The sequence below is a fragment of the Pezoporus wallicus genome, unplaced genomic scaffold, assembly GCF_028554395.1.
Source record: "Pezoporus wallicus isolate ANWC-B61680 ecotype Strahan unplaced genomic scaffold, APGP_CSIRO_Pwel_v1 scaffold_6445, whole genome shotgun sequence".
In the NCBI taxonomy this organism is placed as follows: Eukaryota; Metazoa; Chordata; class Aves; order Psittaciformes; family Psittacidae; genus Pezoporus; species Pezoporus wallicus.
In genome coordinates this window covers 4519297-4542037 of record NW_026641753.1, presented here as the reverse complement: position 1 = coordinate 4542037, position 22741 = coordinate 4519297, and the positions used below count along the sequence as shown (strand labels likewise).

Below are 22741 nucleotides of genomic sequence, written 5' to 3'. Positions count from 1 at the left end.
CTGCTCAGCCAAACAGAAACCTGCAGCTAATACGATGGTATTGGTAAAGAGCCAAAGAGCTTCCTTCTTCACCATTTCTTAAATCAGCAGTCACTGTGAAAACTGTCAGCCTTCACTCGTATATTAAGATTTTACATTTCCATTATCATTTGAATCTAAAAGCATAATACTGACTAAAATCGGAAAGGATCTGGTAATGGAAACTTTCTACTTGTACCCCTCCTATGAACTGTTCCACCCAGTACTGTTACTGAGTGAAAGAAAGGCACTCTCAGGACTAATGATGATAATGTTGTATCTGATCTATGCTATATCAGTTATTAAGTACAAATACATTGACTAAGCCAATAGTAAAAAGACCTGAGCCAAAACTAAAAGCTAGTATGTGCCTGACCTTGTAATATTCCCTTGAAAGCTTTGCAAAAAAAGAGATGCTTCTTACCGTATTTTTTCAATTTCCAAGTTTAAGTATTCATTGCTTAACTCTGCATCTCAGAGTTAACAAGCAAGGCATTCTTGGCATTGCAGGAAGAGGGATATGACTCCCTTCAAAGATGGAGAGATCAGAAGGGTATTTAATGCAATTTGTAAGGACCTAAACATCACCCAACATAGCAGTTTCTCTGTTTCAGGGAATAAAAAGATACAAAACTGCACATTAACTTCTTCACTACAGATACAGCCACAGAATTAGCCTTGTAAGAAGCAAACTTAGAAACACAAAATCACAGAATCATTTACGTTGGAAAAGACCTTTAATATCATTAAGTCCAACCATATACCTAACAGTGCTAAATATGCTTGCTACTCTAAAATAAAAGAACTATACCAACTGCCTGTGCATAAAGTAAGCACAGCATCTGACCAGAAGACTGCTGGACCATGTCTGTGGCCTGGAACAAATTCAGCAAAGGAGGCTATGTGCTACATGTGTTTTCTGCCCACACTGACGTAACACTGTCTTTCAAACAGCTGACATTTATAGATACTACTCATCTTCTCATACAAATAGAGGCATAAGGCACAAGGCAAAATTCAGCCTCTTTATGCACGAGCTACCCCAGTGACTACACAACTGGAGTTGCATTACAGCTCCAGCCAGACGAGGGGCAGGAACTCTTGCCAGTCCTTCCTACTCACCTGCAAGGTAACACCAACTCAAATCACTGTTTCACATGTCACTCCCCCAGCATATTCTAATGCCCATTTCAGGAATAACCTGCCAGCAATGAACACATGCTATGAAACAAGACAGAATAAATCTAATAATGAGAAAAAGATCTTAAATTTTACAAAAGTTTTATTTCATAAATGTTGTAATATTCCAAAAGCAATTCAGAATGAATTGAATGCAGAGAGAGATATGAAATTAAATATGTTATACATTCTGTAACGAGAAATGTCTTTATACCAAGAAGAATTGTTTCAGAGTATTCGGAGATGGCCACATTTTTCTGGCTGTCAAGTAAATATTATGAATGTGAGTTGTACAGCACACAGAAAATAGCACCTCTCAGCAATAATTACACAGCCCATCTGTAGTCTCTTCAGGGAATTTAAAATCATGTCATATACATCTTTTACAAATGCTTTAACAATCCCGCAAAATCAGGAGAACAGAACACAAAGAAAAGGAGACTCCAAAATCTCTACTGCATGTCTAGATCACACTGTACAAACAACACTTTCCTCTGTTTATCAGCAGACAAAAATATTCAGCCGGAAATTGTGAATTGTGTAGGGTTGCTGTGAAGTACAAGATTCCAGTTTCCCTTTCAAAACAAAACACTGTGTTTCACCTAAAATGTCCTTTTGGGGTTTTTTTTTTTTGGAGCAAGGGTGGTGGGGTTTTTAGATTTTAACTTTTTTCCTCTTGGTTTTCCAGCTGTATTCAACAAATATCCAGCTCACAATTAGGGACAAATGGCACAAGAGCAGAAAGAGTAAGTGAAAAGTAGGAATACAGCAAGCATGAGGGAATGATGACAGAAGAAAAATGGACAGCATGAAACCAATTTGCAGAAAACTCCTACTCAGAAGCACATCTCTTAGTGGCTCAGAAGAGGCTGATGGAGAGCCAGAAGGAAAGGGAGAGGGAATGAAAAAGAGGAGAGATGGAGGAGGAAGGGTGAGACATGAGCAAAAGAAGCAAAGAAAGTGCAAAACATGTCGGGTGAATTGAACAAGCAGCAAGGAAAAATTGGGATAAAAGTGAAAAAGAGGCTCTCGGAACTCTGGGATAAAAGTTTGCCTCATTATCTCAGTAGTCGTTTGATATCTAACACAAAAGGGAGCCGCTCAAAGCCCCTGGTTTGGATTTGGTTCCTACAATTTCACAGTATCTCCCACTAACCTCTTTCAAAGGACATCTGGGAAAGTGGCCTTTCAGTACTTACAGTTTCACATAGTCATAGCTCCAGAAACTCCAGTTCTCCTTATACGTTTGTCCCCAAACCTCCCCCTGCCCTCTCTCCCTGCCTTTTGGCTGAAATTATGCAGTGCAAGCTAGTATGTTTTTTAATCATATAAGCCTCTTCTGGCTTAACCAGCATAAATAAAGACTTTGGAACTGATGACACTACCTTAATACTCCTGCTACCCTTCCTGTACATAGCCTGACGATCCACTGCTCAAAGCCTCTATGGACACTGCTCAAAGCCTCTATGGACAGACATGCCCCCTCTATATGGGCATGGTCTTATTCTGAGGTCTGTCAGTGAACAGAAGAGGTAGTCCCATTTTTGCTGTGAGACATCTTCATATACATGCCATCCACATTACATGCTGTGAGGTCTCAGCTCCTTTGGACCCAATTTCATTTAAATGATCTGTTATGATTTAGGTGTGCTTTCAGCATCCTGTTAAATTGGTGTTCTCAGCATACATGTTAACAGCACCTTTATGATAAACTGCATAATATGCTGTGAATGCGTAACAGTCATGTGATTTGTTACATAATCGATCATCTTCATTATAGGTCCACTGTAAAATAAAAATCTTAATGTTACACAGTTACTGCTCTCCGGAGTTGAGCTGTTCCATAACCTTCAGTGAAATCCTTTCTCTTTTCTGTAAAGAGCCCATCCAAATATTGCTTCTAAAGGCCTAAGAATACTGTCACCAAGTAGAGTTACGGGAACAAAATTATGGGATGAGAGTAAACGACTATGTTTATTCACTACTGTTTCTATCCTGAACCATGATTCAGGTGTACTTCAGCTAAGTTCTGCCCCAGAGAGGCCCTCAAGACCAGGCTGGCAAAGCGTTTTACACCTAGGCCTTTTACATAGTGACTGGATGCCAGACTTCATCCAGCTGAAGAATAGTTCTGGAAAAAAACAGAACTAACAGGACAGTAGACACAACAGGAAGAACAGAGACAGTGGTGAAGTCAGTGGTACTGTCAAATTTTGTGTTTGCCACATGAGACCCTCCATTATACAGGTTCTCCAGAATCATTTGAGACAAGTTTCAAACAGGATCTTTCAGATGCCCAGTAAAATCCCTGAAAGATGGGATTTATTACAGGGGCACTGTCAGAACTGTAGCTGTAGTAGTGCTAGTGGGTGCTGCTATAATCACATCAGATCATGTTATAGATGGCCAAAAAGGTTTAGTGAGCCTGGCCATTGTGCCTGCTTAATTTACAGTGTGCCTGTCAGGAAGAAATCAAGTTTCATAGTTACGACATTTCTTTCTGGAGCACTAAATGTTAACTTTGCTGATCATGCATATCTTGGTAGAACAGCTTATTTCTAAATGGCAAATGTGATATAAAAAGCATAATGACTTCATTCAAAACCTGTATAAAGCAGCTGATTCTCACACCTTTAGGAAACAGGCCAAGTGGTGTTTTAGTCATCAGAGTATGGAAACAGATACACACTCAATATATTCAATTCATTTCTTCCATTTTAAGTAATGACATGAGGTTGCAGTCTATCTAAAACTAGTCATTTTTGTACTTATTAAATACACTTAAATAATGTTATCTAATAAAAGTAACACTGCTGACATAACAACAGTGGCAACGATTTTCTTTTACCTGTTTTGTACAAGGATTTTGCCTTAATTGGTCATCATTCAGAACTAGATGATTGTACATAAGGGTAGGAAAGGACAAAAAGAGCCTCACACTCTGTAATAAAATTCATTTACTGTTTCAGCACTCACAACAAACAAGAGGAAGATGCAGCATCACTTGACAGGTAAGAGTAACACAGCAATGGAGGCACATTTTCCCTCTGTCACATTAGCTACTGGTGTATTTTCCTTTACATCATGTAGAGGATATAATTCCCATTAGAGTGCTAGTGAGACGTACTGCTGCTGCGGAGATACTGTGTATCCTCCAGTGCAGGTGCTGGGGTAAAAATAGCTGTAAATGAGTAACTAGGATCAGCAAGGGCCTGCTAAACCTAACTGCAAAAACTGTAGCTTATGTTAGAAAGAACTGGCACTGCCTACAAATACATATTTACTCTTAATTTTGACATACTGACAGCATTTCAAATATAATCAAAGCATATTCCACTGTTGTATTTAAGTTATGATTTTCTCAAGAGGTCTCTGAACAGTTAAAGAAAAGGCTACTGAGTGAAACAAATGGAACCTCAATTAATTTCTAACAATCCAGTGACTTGCACTAACTAATGCACAGTTGGACATCAGAGGTATCACTTTTCCTCTGCCCAGTCAATAACTGTGTGGACATATTGATGATAAGGATTTTTTATAGATCTTAATCCTAAATAGTCCCTAACTGGAGACAGCCCCCCCTGAATTTTAGAAGCCTCCCAGAATCCAAAACCCAATATGTTAGTCTTCAAGACTAAGAGAAACAACCTAAGACAATTTTGGAGATGCTTGGGCCAAGGAATAAGATCAGAAGAAAATCAAAGATCTCCAGAACCTCAGCAACAGAGACACATAATACTTTATGCTACTGTAACATGACAGAAAAGATTTGCTTTCTTCTTTGAAGGGATGTTGATATCAGTAAATACACGCGTGAAAAAGAAATGTGGTTGTGTACTACTACTTTCCCTACTTGATGTAGTAACAAAAGTTCACATAATATTAGCAACAGAAGCTTTCTCAATGATTAAATAAAGATATTTGATAATTAAGATTTTTACAATAAAGACATAAGAGATTAATTCAGCAAATCAGTGAGAATTACTATAATAAAGTAACTCAGAATTTTAGGATTCCAGAGTGACAGGGATACATGAGTGTAAATAAGCATAAATATGAAAGCTAAAAGACCTGTACCTCCCAGAACAGGCAGCTCTACATACTTGCATATTTAAAAACAAAGACAAATGGATTATAGTCACTACCTTCCAAAAGTGACAAAATTTTCTCAACAAGAAACATACACTTGCCTGAAAATACACATAAAAGACTCACAAAGCCTTTCATTTTTGCTCAGTAAGAGGAGGACACACTGTGTTTTAGAGAACGCCATAGCACCAATCCTTCACATGCACTGATCCTGTATCCTTCTACTTTGAAATTTTCTTGTCTTAACATATTTTTAGCGTGTGGCAGTTCTGCAGCAATCAACACAGGCTTAAAATTTTCTGAGCAACCTGCTTTGAAGAGACTACCAGAAGTCTTTCCGAAGTAGGAAACAATTTTTATCCAGCCAGAAGGATATTTAGTGTGGCTAGCAGAGACTGTACTCACTAAGGTATTTCTGATTATTTTCTCCGCTACTAACCTGTTCTGGAATTACACCGCATTAGAGTTTCTGTTACATTCTATAGCATTTTCTTTGAAGTGTAACATTAAGTTTGATTTTAAACAACATTTTAGAATAGCTTTTGAGCTTTCACAGATGCAGCACTGTTAATTCCCCTAGTGAATGAGTGAGAGTTAGTTTCTGTTTTTAATTACATTACAGATTTGTAGATAGAGCACATCATCTTAACTTTCTGACTGTACTCATGGGCATTTCCTCAGACTGAAGCACTATCAGGAACAGCAGACCAGGTGTCCTCTAGGCAGTATAAGCTCTTAGTTATCTTCCTTAAGAAAGTCACTGTAAATATTTTTGTTAGCCATGAAAAGCTTTTAAGTCTCGTATATTACTCTTACCTTTATAACAGAGGCCCCCGCCCTGGAAAGAGGACTGTGCATTTGGGCTGCTGCAGCCATGTTAGCTATTGTATTGAGGTGGTTCATCTGATTCATTGCCATTGCAACCGAAGCAGGAGGTAGGCTGACGGGAAGCAGAGGGTGGGGCATCATCATGAACGGCAGGTCTATCCCTAGAAGAGAGCATGGACAGGTTATGAGTGTCGGTCCTTCCTTTTATAATCCAACACCTTCATTCTTAAGGCTCTGTATTCTACTAGAACATTGATCAGTCAAACTCAGTATTACTGTGTTAATAATTTTGATGTTACACAGGGATTAATTGTCTTTGCATGCCAGAAAAGGCTGTATGATTTGCATTATGGAAAGAAATATACAGCTGTAAAGTAACGCAATAATAGCAAAATGAACATACAACAGTGTGTAAGTTCAGTAATCTCTATTAAGAGCAAAAAAAAAAAACAACCCACAAAACATGCAGATATTTGCATATTCTTTCAGTACATCCAACTAATATTTATTAATAATTTTACCTGACAATATATTCCTACCAAGTTCTCTTACTATTCTTAATTCACATACACAGCAAACTGAGACTAGATTTTTATATTAGGACTATTTCTTGAACACAGGAAGCTGAGGGTTGGACTACAGACAGTACTGAACTCCTATACAGAAGGTCTGTGAACTGGAACATGCAATGAGAGTTTAAAATTGTTTCCAGAGGTTTATTTAATTTCCAAAAAGTCATTTTAAATCATCTTCTGCTATGGATATAAAACAATTTAAGAAAGTACGAAATTCATTTGGACCAACTTGCAGATCGTGACTTTGCCAAAAAGGTGATGTTACTGCTACCAAGAACTGGATTCTCATATTTCATTAATATCTACTTCAGCATGCATATTACTTGCTGTATTTAGTAATTACTACAATGGAAAGCAAGACAAAGACATCAATTCACTTAAAAAATTGTTTTAGGGTTATTTTGCATTTAAGAATTCATTAAAGAGACCACTTGAAGCTACCTTTGGGTATCCAAAATTATTTTTTCAGAAAAAAAGAGGGCTCATTCACCCAGAAAAAATGTCATATTATTTTCCTAAATGAAATGTAGATGATAAATTCTCATTAAAAATCTCAGGTACAAGTAGTGAATAACATAATCATATAACTAGTCCTAACCATTTGCTATTGATGTTAATTATTTCTAAAAGTTTTTTAACTTTTGGCTCTAAATGAGAAGACCAGTCACCATTTGGGGGTATGACAGAACCCACAACAAAAAATATCACTGACTGATATAGCTTATGTTATTCCAATATGATTTGACTATAGTGATATAAAAACACCACTGTGCCCACCACGAAAGGCAAAAACATATTTATTCTTAGCTCCCACATTATTTCTGTTTAGCTTGAGTATATCATGATCAACAACTGTGATGTCTTATGATTCACTATATACTTTATATGATGATCCATGCCAGTATTAATTATGATAAGTAATAAGCAACACCCACATACATCTCCCTTCACTTTAAACCATACTGAAAATCCCCTTCAGCGCTTACATCCATAAGCCTTTGTTCCCCTGAATGTCTCCCTTAACAGCCCAATAATCTTTCCTCATACTCTATAGAGTTCCAAAACTCCCAGACACCATCTGGCCACATTGAGTTGTATGTCTACTTAAAGTCCAATTGACATGCAAACTAAATGCAAACTACAAACAGAATTTAACAGCACATCACCAGTTTTAAGACACAATCCGTCAAACATTTCAGAGGACTATGAAGAAAATATATCCTACACTCGCAAATCATTGGACATAATGTCTGACATTCAATAAACCCTTTAATGGCCTATAGACATTTGCTTACTACAAAATTTACTGGAAAATAACTTTGAAGTTTTCTTTAAACTGCAAAGAACACAATATACCTGTATGCACAGAATTATACAAGAATCTAAAATGAAAGAATAAACCATGGTGATCTTGGGTTCTATGATCTAGTGATTCCTAACTACTGACACTAACCCAAAATGCCCAGGTCCATACCTTCCATGAACAAAGCAGATCCATAGTGTAGGAGCCATTTCAATGGCTTTGCTTTGTTCAAGTCTGGAGCCCTACACAGGCAACAAAGAACTATCTGCTCCTAGAATTGTGTCATTCATTCATTAAAATACCAAAAAATCAACTTTCAAAACTCTTGAGGATGAAGAGCTTAAACAAAAAGAATTCAGAAACAGTGAAGACTTTCATTTTTCATCCATCATAATCTGTTAGAATTAACTTCTCACTAATTTTTAAAATATTAATCCTTGACATCTTTCTTGGAATAATTTTCCCTTCCTTCCCTCTTTGGGTGCAAAGGGGAACTGCTGGCTTTGCACCCGCTCCCTTCCTATGGTATGGAAGAGAGAAAGGTTTGAAAGGGAGCTTTAAATTCCAAATCCAAACTTCATCTGTGATATTTTGTTCTACTTGCTTTGGATAGCTGGGTTCAATGGATAACCTTGCCCACATCTGGCAGGTAGAAGGCAAAACAAGGCAGAGGGACTGCTTCTGCTCGCATTTAACTAGACATTTTGCATATATTCGTGACCCTCATATCTTTATTTGGTGGTCAGCATTTTCACTTGGAAGAGAATTTTTTCACATAGCTAAAATTTTAAGCAGCTTTATGGCTATTTTCCCTTCAGCCCAGGACATGGAAATGTCAATTAAGGACTGACAATCCCCAGCCCAGCAGTGGGTGGCTGTATCCCAGTGGGTGGCTAGGACATCATGCACAAGTGCAGCAGACAATGAGAGGACTGACCCTCTGTCAGCTCATGTACCTCCCATCCTTTTTCCCACCTCCAGGATGCTGGGAAGTAATGCAAGCCCAGCCTCCAAGCAGAGCTCCTTGTACTTCTTTTCCCCTCTCTAAGAGCACAGTACATACTGTTGGTAAGCAGGTGATTCTGTTGGAGAGGGCTGAGTGGGTGTGCACTTCCAAGGCTCGACTGCCCTGACAGTGTGGGATGACCAATGCTGTGCTGTGATCCTGTTGTAATGGGAGACTGAAGTTTGTCTTTATCCCAGGAGGATTCACTTCCACCTGCAAAACAAAGTACAAACAAAGAAACCATAAATGGCATCTACTTTTCTTTAAAGGACATTTTGCTTGGTTAGCAGCAAGCTAATACTCTTTGCATGGCTAAGCACCAAGGACAAACACAGCACCTGAAAGGACACCTGAAGACTTTTTAATGTAGTAATAAATACACACCAGGCAAAAAATATTATTAGAAACTTTCAGTATCACCTACCTTCATAACAGTAGTTTCTGGAAGCAGGAAAACCTATATGTTTAAGGATAAAATCATCCAAGTAAACATCAGTCACAATTAAGTAAATAAGGCAGAAAGAGAACATCTCAGACACTGAAAACCATTTCATGCTATCACAGGGAATCAGGCCACTCAGTCCCTGCCAGACACTAATCTGTGTCCACCCTCGGGCCTGTCAGGTCTCTCACTGCTGTTAATCTTACTGGAGGGTTGCTCAGCTATTCAATTCCTCCATGCTCACAAGCATTCTAGCTTAAATTCATCCCAGAACAGGTCACAACAATTTGCCCTGCTGCTATGTTATCTTTGAACTCGAAGAGCTTTCCCTCCGCTGCTGGGTTTGATCCTGGGGATGTCCTAAGTGAAACACTTCACTTTGCTAGATTAAACAAGCCAGGCACTAGGTTAGGCTTGGAAATAATCAATATTCAGAAATTTAAATTTAAAGAGTCCAGATATCTATTATGCATAGTAATTATTGTCTACAACAAAAACAGCACAGTGAACTAGGCACTCATGTTTGGTCTAGAATATTTGTTTGGACTTCTGCAGCAATCTGACAGATCATAGTTTTCTTCAGTATTACACTTATACACTTGAATAACAAGTTCCTTTTAAACAGCAGTTAAGTAGACCATGTTAGTGAATTCTAAAATACATCTGGTCCAAAAAACAAGCCACCTAAAAAGTAAGATTAAGCACTGCTACAGGTAAAAAATATTTTCAGTACACTCCCTTCCCAGATACACCCACATTTTCAATTAGATTATAGATTGTTATGAAAATGCCTAACTGCAGTATTGACTTTGTTGTGAGTTTATGAACAGGAATTTCAATTAGAATAAGTAAATAGATTACTGTGATGCAGCAGATAGAGGCAGAGGCAGCAAACAAAAAACATTTTAATTGAATATGAAAGTAACAGAAAAATTCCATTCTTTATGACAACACTTAGCTAATAAACGTGATTAATACTGCTAAATGCAAAAGTTTGAAAGATCAATGACTGAGAAAAAAGGAAAACACTCCATCATTTTAGCACTATGTCCAAGTATGAATTACCTTCTTATAAAAGATTTGTAATTTGTAAAATGATGAGTAATACACTGACAAAGAAAGATACATTAAATTATGCCATGTGATATAATATAACATGGCATAGTGCAGTAATTAGAAGAACTACTACAGTTAAGGCTGTGTCAGCATCTTTGTTATTTAATATACTGTATATCAGCTCATTCAAATAACATTTGATTGCTCCTTAGTACAGAAGTTGTTCATTTTGACTCTTGTGAAGCACAGGTGGTATTATTTGGTAATGTATTTTTCAAGTTATATGTGTAATTTTGAAAAGATTTTAGGAGGAAATGCTTAGAGTTTGGTTTTACCAAATGAGCTTTGGTTTTCCCCATGTGCTTCTTCAGTAAATTTAACATATGACGTGCACCTTAGCATGACTTTTTTTGTTTAGAAACAAAATTCATACATGTAACTTCATGTATCAGGGCAGGCGCCACAAAAATTAGGCACCAATCTCTAAATTCTAAAGGTCTTCCTCACCCCAGTTGTTTTTCTTTAGTATCTAACCCCAGGCACAGATGGTCTAAGCTCTCAGCTCATTTACTTATTTCTGGAAGTTCCTCTTCTCTTTCCAAAGCCTTGTGCACCTACCCATCATACTTCCATAGCTCTGAAACTGCAGTATCAGAGTGCACTACCAGCTTTCTGTGCCCAGATTTACAACTGACGCACATTCCGTAGGAAAGCACAGTTACTCCTATTTTACAGTTGGAGAACTGCACTGTGAAAAGAAGTGACTTGCTTAAGGGAACACAGGAAAGTTCCAATGGAATAGGAAACTGAATTTAAATTATGTTGTATAGTCCAAATCAGTGGACCAGTTTTCCTTACAGATGGGGACAGTAATAACTTTCTTCCTGCAAATTTCACTTGTAAATCTGCTCCAGTATTCAGTGCCAGCAACACAAGAATAAATTGCAATACACTTATCTCTACAGACCATTCCTGTATTCTTACGTTCCCTATCACTTCTCCTTAGAGAAAGTAAAAAAAATACTGCTGAGCATATAATGTATAATAAAGGAACATGTTAAATGAAATGTATCCTGTAGTCTGCAGTATACCACAAAGATAACAGCTTCACCGTTTAATCTGGACTGCATATCCTATGCAGTATCAAGCCTCTTAAAAAGAAAATAATAATTAGAACTTCTTCTTGCCTTGAACTGTTCAATTGTGAAGTGGTTTATAAGGGCACTTGGATTATTTCCAAGTGGGAAGTTAAGGTGCAGAATTATGAAGCAACTTCCTCCATGCTACCTGGTAGACTAATGGTGAAACTGAAGAGCAGTCAGATCTCACGGGTCCTGCTACTGTGCTCTATACCACAAACACTGCCAACTCATCCTAACCACAGCTGCTTTGCACAGCTGAAAAGTAATACTTTAAACAGAAAACTTGCATCCTTGCCTGCATTATCAATTTCCATAAGAAAAAATTACATATAAATTAATAGCAAGCCAGAACTAGATACACATTATAAACCAAATATGTAAAATGCAAGCCTGTGGTAATATACTCAGTCCTTTTACTGTCACACAACTTTTTAAGAAAGTATTTATTTTTGAGCATACACATTTCCTTATTTAGTAACACAGCTGTCAGCATTTTTTATCAGCAAATACTTATTTGACATATATACATATCAATGTATATACTCAAACTCTTTGTTACCGTAACAGTTAGAAGCAAATATACCTATAAAAAATAAATCCTTCTTAATACTTTAAATTTAGGTCTAGCCACAATTTTTCTGGAGATTTCTGTTCATTGTCAGTTTTTGTCCAAATAGGTGTCAGGTAAAGATGTCATGTTTTGACTCTAAATGCTGGCCTTGGTATGATGAGCTTACAGCTGAAACTAAAATGAAACTTTGTAATGTGAGTCACACCATACAGCACAGAGAAATAGAGGTACGGGAGCTGAATTTTCTTCTCTCATAATATTCAAAAGGTTTGGTTTGAAGAAACTTGCATTAGGGAAAAAAAAAACAAATCCTTTGCCCATACTAAGCTAGTGAAAGATCTCATTCTTTTTAATATAGGGGTAAAGGAGTCTGAACAATGATCCACGGTACTGTAAAAAGAGACGGACTTCACGTGATTGATTTTAGGTATATAGAAAACGAAAGGGGAAAATAATACATGCAACAAAAAGCAAACATACAACATTAAGGAGAATGAGACGGCAGCAATTCGACTTCCCTCCTTTAGATGAGGGGAAATGTAACTTTTTGTTTAAATGAGAAATAATATCCCATTTTAAAATATTAGTAACTTGATTCATAAGTGCCATAGGAATACTATTACAGCACTCAGAAGTCTGTTGATTTGTCAAAATGCCAATACATCATTCATACACTTTACAGAAAGCTTTATGTTTAACACTATTACCTACTACCCATATGACCTTCTCTCCAACAGATAAAACTAAAGGACAAAAAGGTAATTTTTCCTTATCTTGTTTGCATTCTAGTCGATCTTGTCCCAAACCAGATTGTACTCAGCATTAAAAAAGGGCAAGAGAGACAAGAACCTCCATCTTCCAGAGCTCCTGATGACTGTCAGAAGCAAGCACATTGACTGTGGTTTCCTTAACGTAGCCATGCTGAAGTGAGAAGAAAAGGCAGAGATATTAGCTGTTCAGCTTCCTAAAGGGCTGCAGAAAGCACTGGCTGCCCAGGTGAAGCAGCTGAAAAAAAGCCTGGCCTGCTTCAACTACCTGGTTCAGGCCACACAGCAGATGTGTGGTGCACACTTCTGATCTCAGATTTGCAGCTAAATGCACAATGTGGGTGGAAAAAAAGGCATGCCTGACTCACCATACACAGATACCTACATGAAACAGTGCCTGTTTTGTGGGGTGCAGATAAAGATGGAGTCTATATGGATTTGATAAAAAGAGGAGTATATTTAACTATTAAAGTCTGGCATTTACCCATCTTAACGGGTTATTTGAGAGCACTTACAGTTATCAGTGCATGAATTACACTTCTGTTTAACTAAGAAAAAGCAAAACTAATGCAACAAACCCCAGCCCATTCACTTCTAAATTAAAATGTGGTCAGAGGTAAGCATTCCCTTAATGTCATTTTACAGCCCAGCAGCCAGATTCTGTATGTCTCTCTTCCCACATCCCTATGAACAGTGAATTCGGATGAGTTCAGATGCACAGGGAGTTAAATCGTAGGTAACACAGACAAATAGGTAAAATCAGACTAAGCAATACATGTGTATGCCACTGATGAAATCCACTGTAGTCATAAAGCCTCTGCAAGGTTATTGACAGTCCTGTACATGTCTGTAAGCAAAGCTTCTCTGTTTAAGCTTCATTTTGTTTAGTTGAAGGAAATGCAAGAGGTAAGATCAGTTTCATTTTCTTAAACTGCTACTACTCACCCATTTTAGTAATTTTATAAGAAAACTCTTAAAGCTCTGTGTTTTCTAGCAATAAACCTCTCTCTGCATTTCTGTTTTTCAAAGGAAAATCAAACCAACTGGTTTTGGTGAAGGTATGTTTGTGATGATTAAATTAGTGTCTTGTTTTTAAGTATTGAAAGATCTCCAGAAAGTAATCAAAGTCCAATTTGGTGACAGTTTCTTTTCATTTGGTTTCAAATTCATTTTATCAGCCTCAAAACTGTCTGGTCTGGCTAAATGAAAACCACTCTGTCAGAGGTACCTTTGAATTGAACCACCACACTGCTTCAATCGCTGTCATTTTATTTTTTTGTTGTGATGCATTTCTGAGGAATTGAACTCAAATTGTGAAAAGCAATACCAATTTTAGTCTAAAATTATTTTTTAACTTATTTTTCAAGCTGTTGGGCATATTAAACATAACATCAGCTGCAAAGGAAAAAGAATTCAGTGCACTGCTATTTCAGCACTGAGAGTATCGAAGTATTTATCACCCCTAACTTCTTTTGTAAGTGTCCAGCACACACAAGGCCTTTGAAATTTTTTTTTTGCTTGTCTAGAACCCCAGCACTCCTGAAACAACATAGGCCTATTTGCCAGCACTCCCAGCCCCAGTATTTTCAGGTGTCCCAGACTATTTGCTTTTACCAATATCCTTATCTCACCTCAATACTGGGAAAAGCGGTCACTTGTTTTCGCCTGCACAGAATATCCTCTGCTGAAAATACTTCAGCCTACAACGTTCCATCAACTCTATTCATGGTATCAGCATATGAATGTTCCAGGAGAAGAACAACAGGTAGAAAACAATTTCTGTCGTATTTGATAAACGGAGAATCTCACTACAGTAAGGATACAAAGATGCCACCCAGATTATATGCCTGCTAAACTCACTTTCCTGTCAGAAAAACATAAAACCGCTCCTGATCAGGATTACGACCAAATTCTGCCCCTCATATTGGCAGTAGGTGATGTTATTTATGGGGACCATGCAAGTGTGGACAATTTTTGTGGTCCCAAATAAACTTTTTTACTTTAAATTAGGAATGAGATTTTTAATCAGCTCCAAGAGCATGACACCTACCTGAAAATCTAAATGGAATATTTGCAATGCATTTAAAGCTTTACTGCATTGATTTGTTTAGCTGTGTGTATTCAGCTCTAGTGACTTCTGGATTATGTCCTTCACAAAAGCCATGGAAGTGTGCAGGGTAAGATACTAAAACTCAAGAAATCCAGGGATGGCTTTACTGGGCTACTTCCAAAAACTTATCAAGTGGTTCAGCAGATGTAATTACTGCTTAGTCCTGCCAAAGCTTTGAAATGTGCCCATTAATTCAGCAATTCCCAATCTGTCCATCAGTCAGTCATACTTAAAAAATATGTCTGTCAGAACTTAGGTGAAGTAATCTGTTGATAATTATACAATAAGAAGGCATCTGAAACCTGAATATAATTTCTAAACTCTTTGAAAAGTCTTAATGACAGCAGAAGCAAAGTTTATTTCACAGCAAACAGGATACTGACAATAAGTGGGAATATGTCAGAATATTTGATGCCAATTTAATTATGAACAAATAATTTCAGGAAGATAATTTTTTTGAAGATAAAAGCACAGACATGTTTATTTAGGAACCTAACCATCCCTCCCATATCATCAATTGCTTTCTTTAAAATTAAAAAAGAAATAAGGTGGTGGTAAATACAGCGTGTACTGAAGTTCCTACATTATGACTGGTGATTATAGTGCTAAAGCACAATACCGGAACAATAAGGTAACTCCTTACTGGCAGTTAGCTTGGAAAGCAGGAATGTCCTGCAATGGGCAGTATAAAATCTGCTCTCTCTCCCCTTCAAACAACAGACTGGGTTATGAATCCCTTCGAATTACGTACATGAAAAGGCTAATGGCTACTAACATACGACAGTGTTTTCTTCTACTTCCTAAGGCCAGTGTAGAGAAACTACTGGCTGCAGCAACAAAAACTTCTGGGCATAAGTCTTCTGTAGACAACTGCTAAAATACGAAGGACCTTTTCCTCATGTAACCAATATTTAAAAAGTGTGAAAGTGCTGCAAAATGGATAAAGAGACACAGGAAAAAGAGAAAATGCAGTGTGATGTAAGAGACGACTTTTATAAAAATACAAACTGCTCAAAGGGGCAAGATCTCCATTTAAACTCAAAATACCAAACAACTTACACCACCAAAGCACCCCATTAAAGTTAGATTTAGCAAGATGAAATGCCATCTTCCTAGATGCAAACTATTCTAATAAATTTTCATTAAAATGCACTAATATTCAAACGCTCTGCTCAAAGTTAGCTATGTGTACCTATTCTCTTTTCTTTTGCTTTTAGTCATGCATAAATATTACATCAAAACAAGTTGCTTGACTCGGAAGGAAAGTGACATGCTGGAAAAAAGCTCTGCCAATTAATAAACAATGCTTTGCTTCTTTGTTACCTGATCATTAACCATGTGATAATCGAGAGGGAAAACTTGTAATGTTTGTATCAGCAGTTAGATACTGATGGCTTCCAAAATGGAACTTAGTCATATTTCAGGACAGAGTGACAATATAACTAAAGGAATAATGGCTCTCAGAATGACTGCATACAAACAGCTACAGCCCATCCAGCTGAATGCCTTGTCTCCAACATGGGCCAAAAGCAATACTGAGGAGTTTAAATACAGAGAAAACTTAAAGTGACAATTTCCCAGAATAATACTCTCCAATAATTTATGTGTTAGGAACTTGCCAAAGCAGAGGTATCTTCCTTGAATTTAATAACATTTAATAGATTTTTTTTTTCAATTAAATGAATGTTAGTTTTCAGCATCTACAATATCCTGTAGCAAGAAGTACCACAGCTTGCCTATGCACTGTATGAAAAACTACCTCGTATTATTTGGAGATGTTTGGGGGGTTAATTTGACATTTGCTGCCTTCTTTTGATGTCTTCTAGTTCTTATAGTGGATAAAATAATAAGTAATAAACCCCTATTCAGTTTCTTCTATACAATATATAGTATTATTTTTGGAGTTGATTTAGAGTTAAAACCTGAACTTCCTTTTGAAGCTATGTCAATGTCAGAAGCATATGCAACCCCATTCCTGGGAGATAATAAATGACCTCTGTTCTCTGATGCGCAGGTACCTTTGTAGGAACCTCAGCAAGTCTGAGGTGGTTAGCAGACAATGTACCTTTCCACTGGAAAGCTGGGCCAGGGAGACCATACTCCTGACAGCATACAGACTGTGCTTCAGACAAAAGAGGGCTTACAAAAATCTGCATAATCATGATTTCAACAGACATGCTGGTGGTGAACTCAAAAGAGAGGACAACCATTAATTGTTCAATGCTATTTTGAAAACAAAATGTTCCAAACTATTTTGAAAGGTTTACGATTCATTCTTGCACAACTGATCTGCCTCAGAAATACAGCACTGAACCAGCTACTAAGAAGGAGAAAAATGACTGCTACTGCTGAACCCAGGACGCTCCTGCACTCTAAAGGGTTATGGTTCACATTTTTTAGTAACTGGTTTGTGACTCTATGCCTATTTATTGCCTTATACAAAGATAAGAATACTGTACTAGAACATGGTATCCTCGTTAAGGACCATCAACAGAAAAATTAACTCTTCTACTGCAAAAGCAAAGTCTGCCATCAGAAACGTGTGTTTCACAGAGAGAAGTAAGGTCAAGATTTTGGTCTGTCATGTTTTTGTTACTGTTCATGATGCACAAGCCAGAAATAAAACAGCTTAACTTTGAGATCTTGAACAGAGTTTGTAGGGCTGCCTGCCAGAAAGGATAAAACATACATCCTCCTAAACACAACAACTGCAGCCAGCAAGCAAGGAACTAGGATTCAGATTCCAGTGATGATAATCATTGACCCTTCACTCCCCACATACCAAGTGTTTTCTGGTTTTGGTGTGTTCTTTACTTACTATTTTCCCCACGTTTAACAACTTACTGAAACAACCACTGAGATGCATGTACTGCATATTTTGACTTTAACTAGCCAGATAGTTTAGCTTGATTTTGAGAGACTTTGAGAACATCTTGCCATCCACGGCAGATAGTTACCACCATGGTTCAGAATCAGATCATTCAAGTTTTAACAATTTATCATTTACTGTTTCTTTTAAATAATTATGAACAGTTCATGTTACAGATTGTAATCTTCTGAGTTAATCTGTAGTGACATAAATGAATTATTTATCTATAATATTTTCAAAAACTCCTAATACTGAAAGAACTCAAACATGCAAAATATGGCTTGAAAGAATTAAATAATTTGTGGCACCTCCTACATATACATCCGGACAATATTCCAAACCTCTGCCAACTTGAAGCCCCTCTACAGAACTTCGTGATATTGGAGATTTTAATAGAGAATGAGAGGTTGAAAAAGGGATACCCAAGATCCTTTTCTGTTCAAACTGAATCACTGTAGAAGCTCTCCAATGAGATTTTACAGCCCTGGGTTCCATGAACGATCAGTAAGTGCTGACACTTGCACACTTTCAACAAGCTGTGTCAGTACAGGGAACATTGGCAAGGTATATACTAATTCTGAAGATGAGCCATTTTTTATATCTGGCATTTGATTCCTTGCACTAAGTTATTACTGACTTCCAAAAAATGTAGAATGTTGCCAAAACCAGGAGAGCCTGAGAGTAAACCTAATTCACATAAAAGGTCAGCAGAGAAATCTACTGTGTTTCACTTACTTGCAGCCTAAAAATAACACACAAAAAAATCCTGGACTATACTAGCAGCCAACTTTGCACTTCCTTTAAAAATCACTTTCATTTTTGCTTGTAGTAATAGCAGAGTACATACCTACCACAGCACTTGGACATCCTAGAGGTTCAATCTATCTTTGACTTTCAGAGTATTTGTCTCATTCAGCAAACCTAGTCATTAGGTTGCTCTCATTTAATCTCTAGTGCAATTCCCCTCAATGAGTTTCAGTGGGAGTTTTACATTAGCTTCTCTAAGGAGCAGGATCAAACCTCTAGAAAAGACTAATAGTGCCTAACAAACTATTCAAGAAAACACAGCCTAAATTTGTTGCGTGTATAGGACATTCTGTGTCTTCATAGCTCTTTCTGAGGCACACAAAACCATAACTAACAACTATAATCAGAACAGACATTATTAAAATGTTGTATTAATACAGATGAAGTGAAAATATTTCTGAAGAAGAAAAAATACGAAGCTTCAGAAACAAAATATAACAGCACAGTGCCAAGCTGAACTTAACTAAGCTTGAGGTTTTGGACAAGATTCATTTCTGCTTGTGGTATAAGTACGCACCACCTTGATTATCATTTAAAAAAATATTGACAGCTTGCCTTCTCATACCAATGCCTAGTAACAAATTCCAAATGTTTTGTCACATTTCTTGTGAGCAATGCCATCTGCCAGAGGTGGCATTTCATGGCTGTTTACCCTGACTCCCTCCAAGAATTCATCTGCCACTATCTAATGCTGGCTGAATAAAGGGGATTAAGACTCTGATGCAACAGAGACTATTGATAATTTGGTATAATTGGGAAGAAATGAAGATAAATGAGGTTGAGGATGGAGAGGCAATTAGTTGAGCTGCCTGTACAGCTGTGTTCTCGGCCTAGCTCCCCTGGCCTTTTCTTTGGTGAGGTATGTGCAAATTAAACATAATGACAAATACACTCTTCCCAAAGCTCTTTAGTTTGGGAAGCTTAAAGATATGATTTTCACTTCTGAGATTCTAGGCAGTTTTCAGTTAAAAAAAAGAGAGAGAGAGAAACAGCCGTACTCACTGCTGAGATTTTTAAACAGCAATGCACTTTGTAACAGCTACAGATAGCCTTGATTGCTCCACAAGTCCGGATGTCTTTGATACCTGTATTTGGTGTCTTACTCTGTAAATACGCTCTATCCATGTAAGTGGTCTAACAACCACACCAGAACACGATCCCCCTGCCATATTGATTCTTTAATGTCTAGCTCTACATTTCGCAGCTGGACCTCCATTTTTAATTGTGCTAGCTTTGAAAAATACTGGTCAAAAAACCTTAAATGGGATGTCTACAATACATATTTTGCTCTACAAAATCTTAAAGCGATGTATTTTCAGTCATAAATATAATAGGAAGACAGCTACCCACATATAAGCCTTATTTCTAAGTCATATTACTCAGATGAGGCCAAGAAATCACGCTCTAATACCTCGAAACATACTTAAATCCAAAATGAACCTGGTCAGACTACAAACCTCCAAATCGGAAGGCACACATATGCAGCCTAATTTGTAGTTCTTTCAAATACATTGAGATATGTTCATACATATAAATACGTGCACATACATTGTTTAACATAAACATACAAAAATACACATTTGTCACAAGTAATGTTTGTTTCACATAATATCCTGACATAGTTTTCCATAAATGTCAAAAAAGGTAACATCCCTTTTGGAAATAAAACTAGTATTTGCATAGGCAGCTTTAGCTTACAGACACATTTGCCTAACTACCCACCACATGAGAATTTTCTGCTTTCATATATGGGTGATTCTATCTGAATCAGGCCTTAGATGAAAGACTTCATAAGTAGCACTTTTTCCTACATCCATATTGTCTTCAGCTCTTTTAAGAAACTATTTTATGGGTCACCTGAAAAATGCTCTTTACAAAGTCTAGCTCCTGTGCACAGAAGGGATTTTGGTAAATTTTGGAAGAAAAATGTTAAATGTCTTTAGAAGAATGATATTTAATAGTTTTATTTTGTGATATTAATTTTCAAAATAGTTACCTTGTACAGTTCTTTGTTGTATTCTCAAGGCTAAACCCACAATTATCCTGTTTCAAACTCACAGAACTTCTGCAAAGTACAGTGTCTCCTCCTCATTTTTTGCAAGTAAAAAAAAAGCAACACCTTTCTCAACCTCAACACCATACTCATCCCTGGTACCTAGAGGTCAACTAAAATTTCTGTTTAGCTTTACCTAATGTACTTTTTCATCTTGGATTAGATTTCTACAAAAGACGAAAAAAGGTTCACTTTTTATGAGGCAAAAATGCCAAGAGAAAAGAAAAAAGAATAGCTCGTACTTAAGTCTTACTGACACTGAAAACTGGTCTGAGGTTTAATTGCTCCTTTATGCAACAAAAATTTTTAAAAGTAGTTCAGAATAGTGATTTCTTTTTAATTAGTCTGCAATATTCACATTGCATACATCACACCTCTGATCTTGTACCGGAACCCTCTTCTCATCAACACTGTAAATGAGCAAAATTATTTGCTGCCTATCTTCTGGCTTGACACTTTATCAAAGTGTTCCAAGTTAATCTTTAATCTTGTGATGACTGTGTACAGTGCACACATTGAGTCAGTCACATTGAGCAGAACTTTGGCTTTCCACTGGGGAACAAATGGCCATACCCTGGCTGGAGAGATGGCAGCGGCTCCCTCCAGCTCTGCCCTGCTTCCTCACACCTGCACCGCAGCTGTACACACTTGCCAACACTCATGTTGGTAGCCTCTATCTCCTGGGATCACACAGAGTTGAGTGCTCTCAAACAAGGCCAAAACACACATCTCTGTGGGTGCTCCTGACGTGTGTCAGCATTGCTGCAGTCACCAATAGCCAATCCAGCACTTGCCTTCTATTTTGCATCTGAGAAAAACACTGCAAAACTTGCCCAGTCTCTTTACACCTCAGCATGCCTCTTACCCTTCATTCACAGCAACGGCACTAGCTGCTGCATGAAGAGGAACTGTTGGCTGAGGGCCACGTGCTCCAGCTAGGCAGAAGAAAAAACGTCAGGGGGGATTTGCAGGAAGGGCAGAAGCTGCAATGCAATGGGGAGACTGAAATCTGGACAGTGACCCACCTAAGTACCAGCTAAAGGAGAAAAACTATCAAAACTAGCTTCAGTAGGTTACTGGACACAGAAAGGATGGCAGTAACAAGAATACTTCCATAACCTAAAAGGTAGCAGAAGCAGTTTCTGCCTGAGCAAGCTAGGGAAACAAAGGAAAGGCAGGTGATAAAACACAAATACACACATGAAAATTTTTACACCAGCATGAATAAGACAAAGAGCTGAAAATGAAATATTCTGTATTCCATGTTCATTTTGCTTTGTTTTCCCACTTCCACATTAAAGCACTTGGGTAAGTCTCTCTTCTTTTCCCTCCATTTTGTATAGTCGCTCCTCAGAGGCGGGTGCTAATTCTCTTCACATCAAACTCCCATCCCCAAATCATAAAATGTGACACGATGACTGCAAGCGATTAAGCGAAGCCGTCCTTAAGAAAATAGAGTGTTTTTATAGAATCCCTTCTCACTGTTTTTCAAATGTCTCTGTGATTACAGATGTATTATGAGGCTGAACATGAGTTCATCTCTACCTCTTCTCAATTCTGAAATCCAGACGTACCCAACCCAAGTATGAAAGTAAGTATACAAGAAAAGAGAGCCTTTTGACTGCTAGAGGATTTTTTTCTTTATTTGTACATTACTTGCAAATCTTGCTCTTTTCCTATTTTATAATGGCACCTACAGCAGTATTATATAAGATTTCTAGAGCTAAAACAACAACATTATTACAAAGGTAACTGTGAATTCTCAAAAGCGAACTGGGAAAGCAAAAAGAAGTAACTGAATAAGAATTTCTGCAATTAGCATCTTTCTTAGCTTACTGAAAAGTTATCGTGAATATTCACCTGCTACACTCCAGGTAAGCTTTTTAAAAGTGGCGCTGGAATGGTCTGTTATCTGAACAATGGAGA

The 22741-nt window shown here is 37.5% G+C and overlaps 1 protein-coding gene across 4 annotated transcripts in view; it reads right to left on the bottom strand.

Moving 5' to 3' along the window:
* DACH2 (dachshund family transcription factor 2) overlaps positions 1-22741 on the bottom strand; it is a 283298-nt gene that overhangs the window by 60914 nt on the left and 199643 nt on the right. For all 4 annotated transcript variants that reach the window (XM_057425136.1, XM_057425138.1, XM_057425139.1 and 1 more), the window contains exons 4-5: positions 9056-9211; positions 6103-6275 (exon numbers count right to left, since the gene is read on the bottom strand). In XM_057425136.1, the coding sequence (XP_057281119.1) occupies positions 6103-6275; positions 9056-9211 (329 nt within the window). The remainder of the gene's footprint in view (positions 1-6102; positions 6276-9055; positions 9212-22741) is intronic.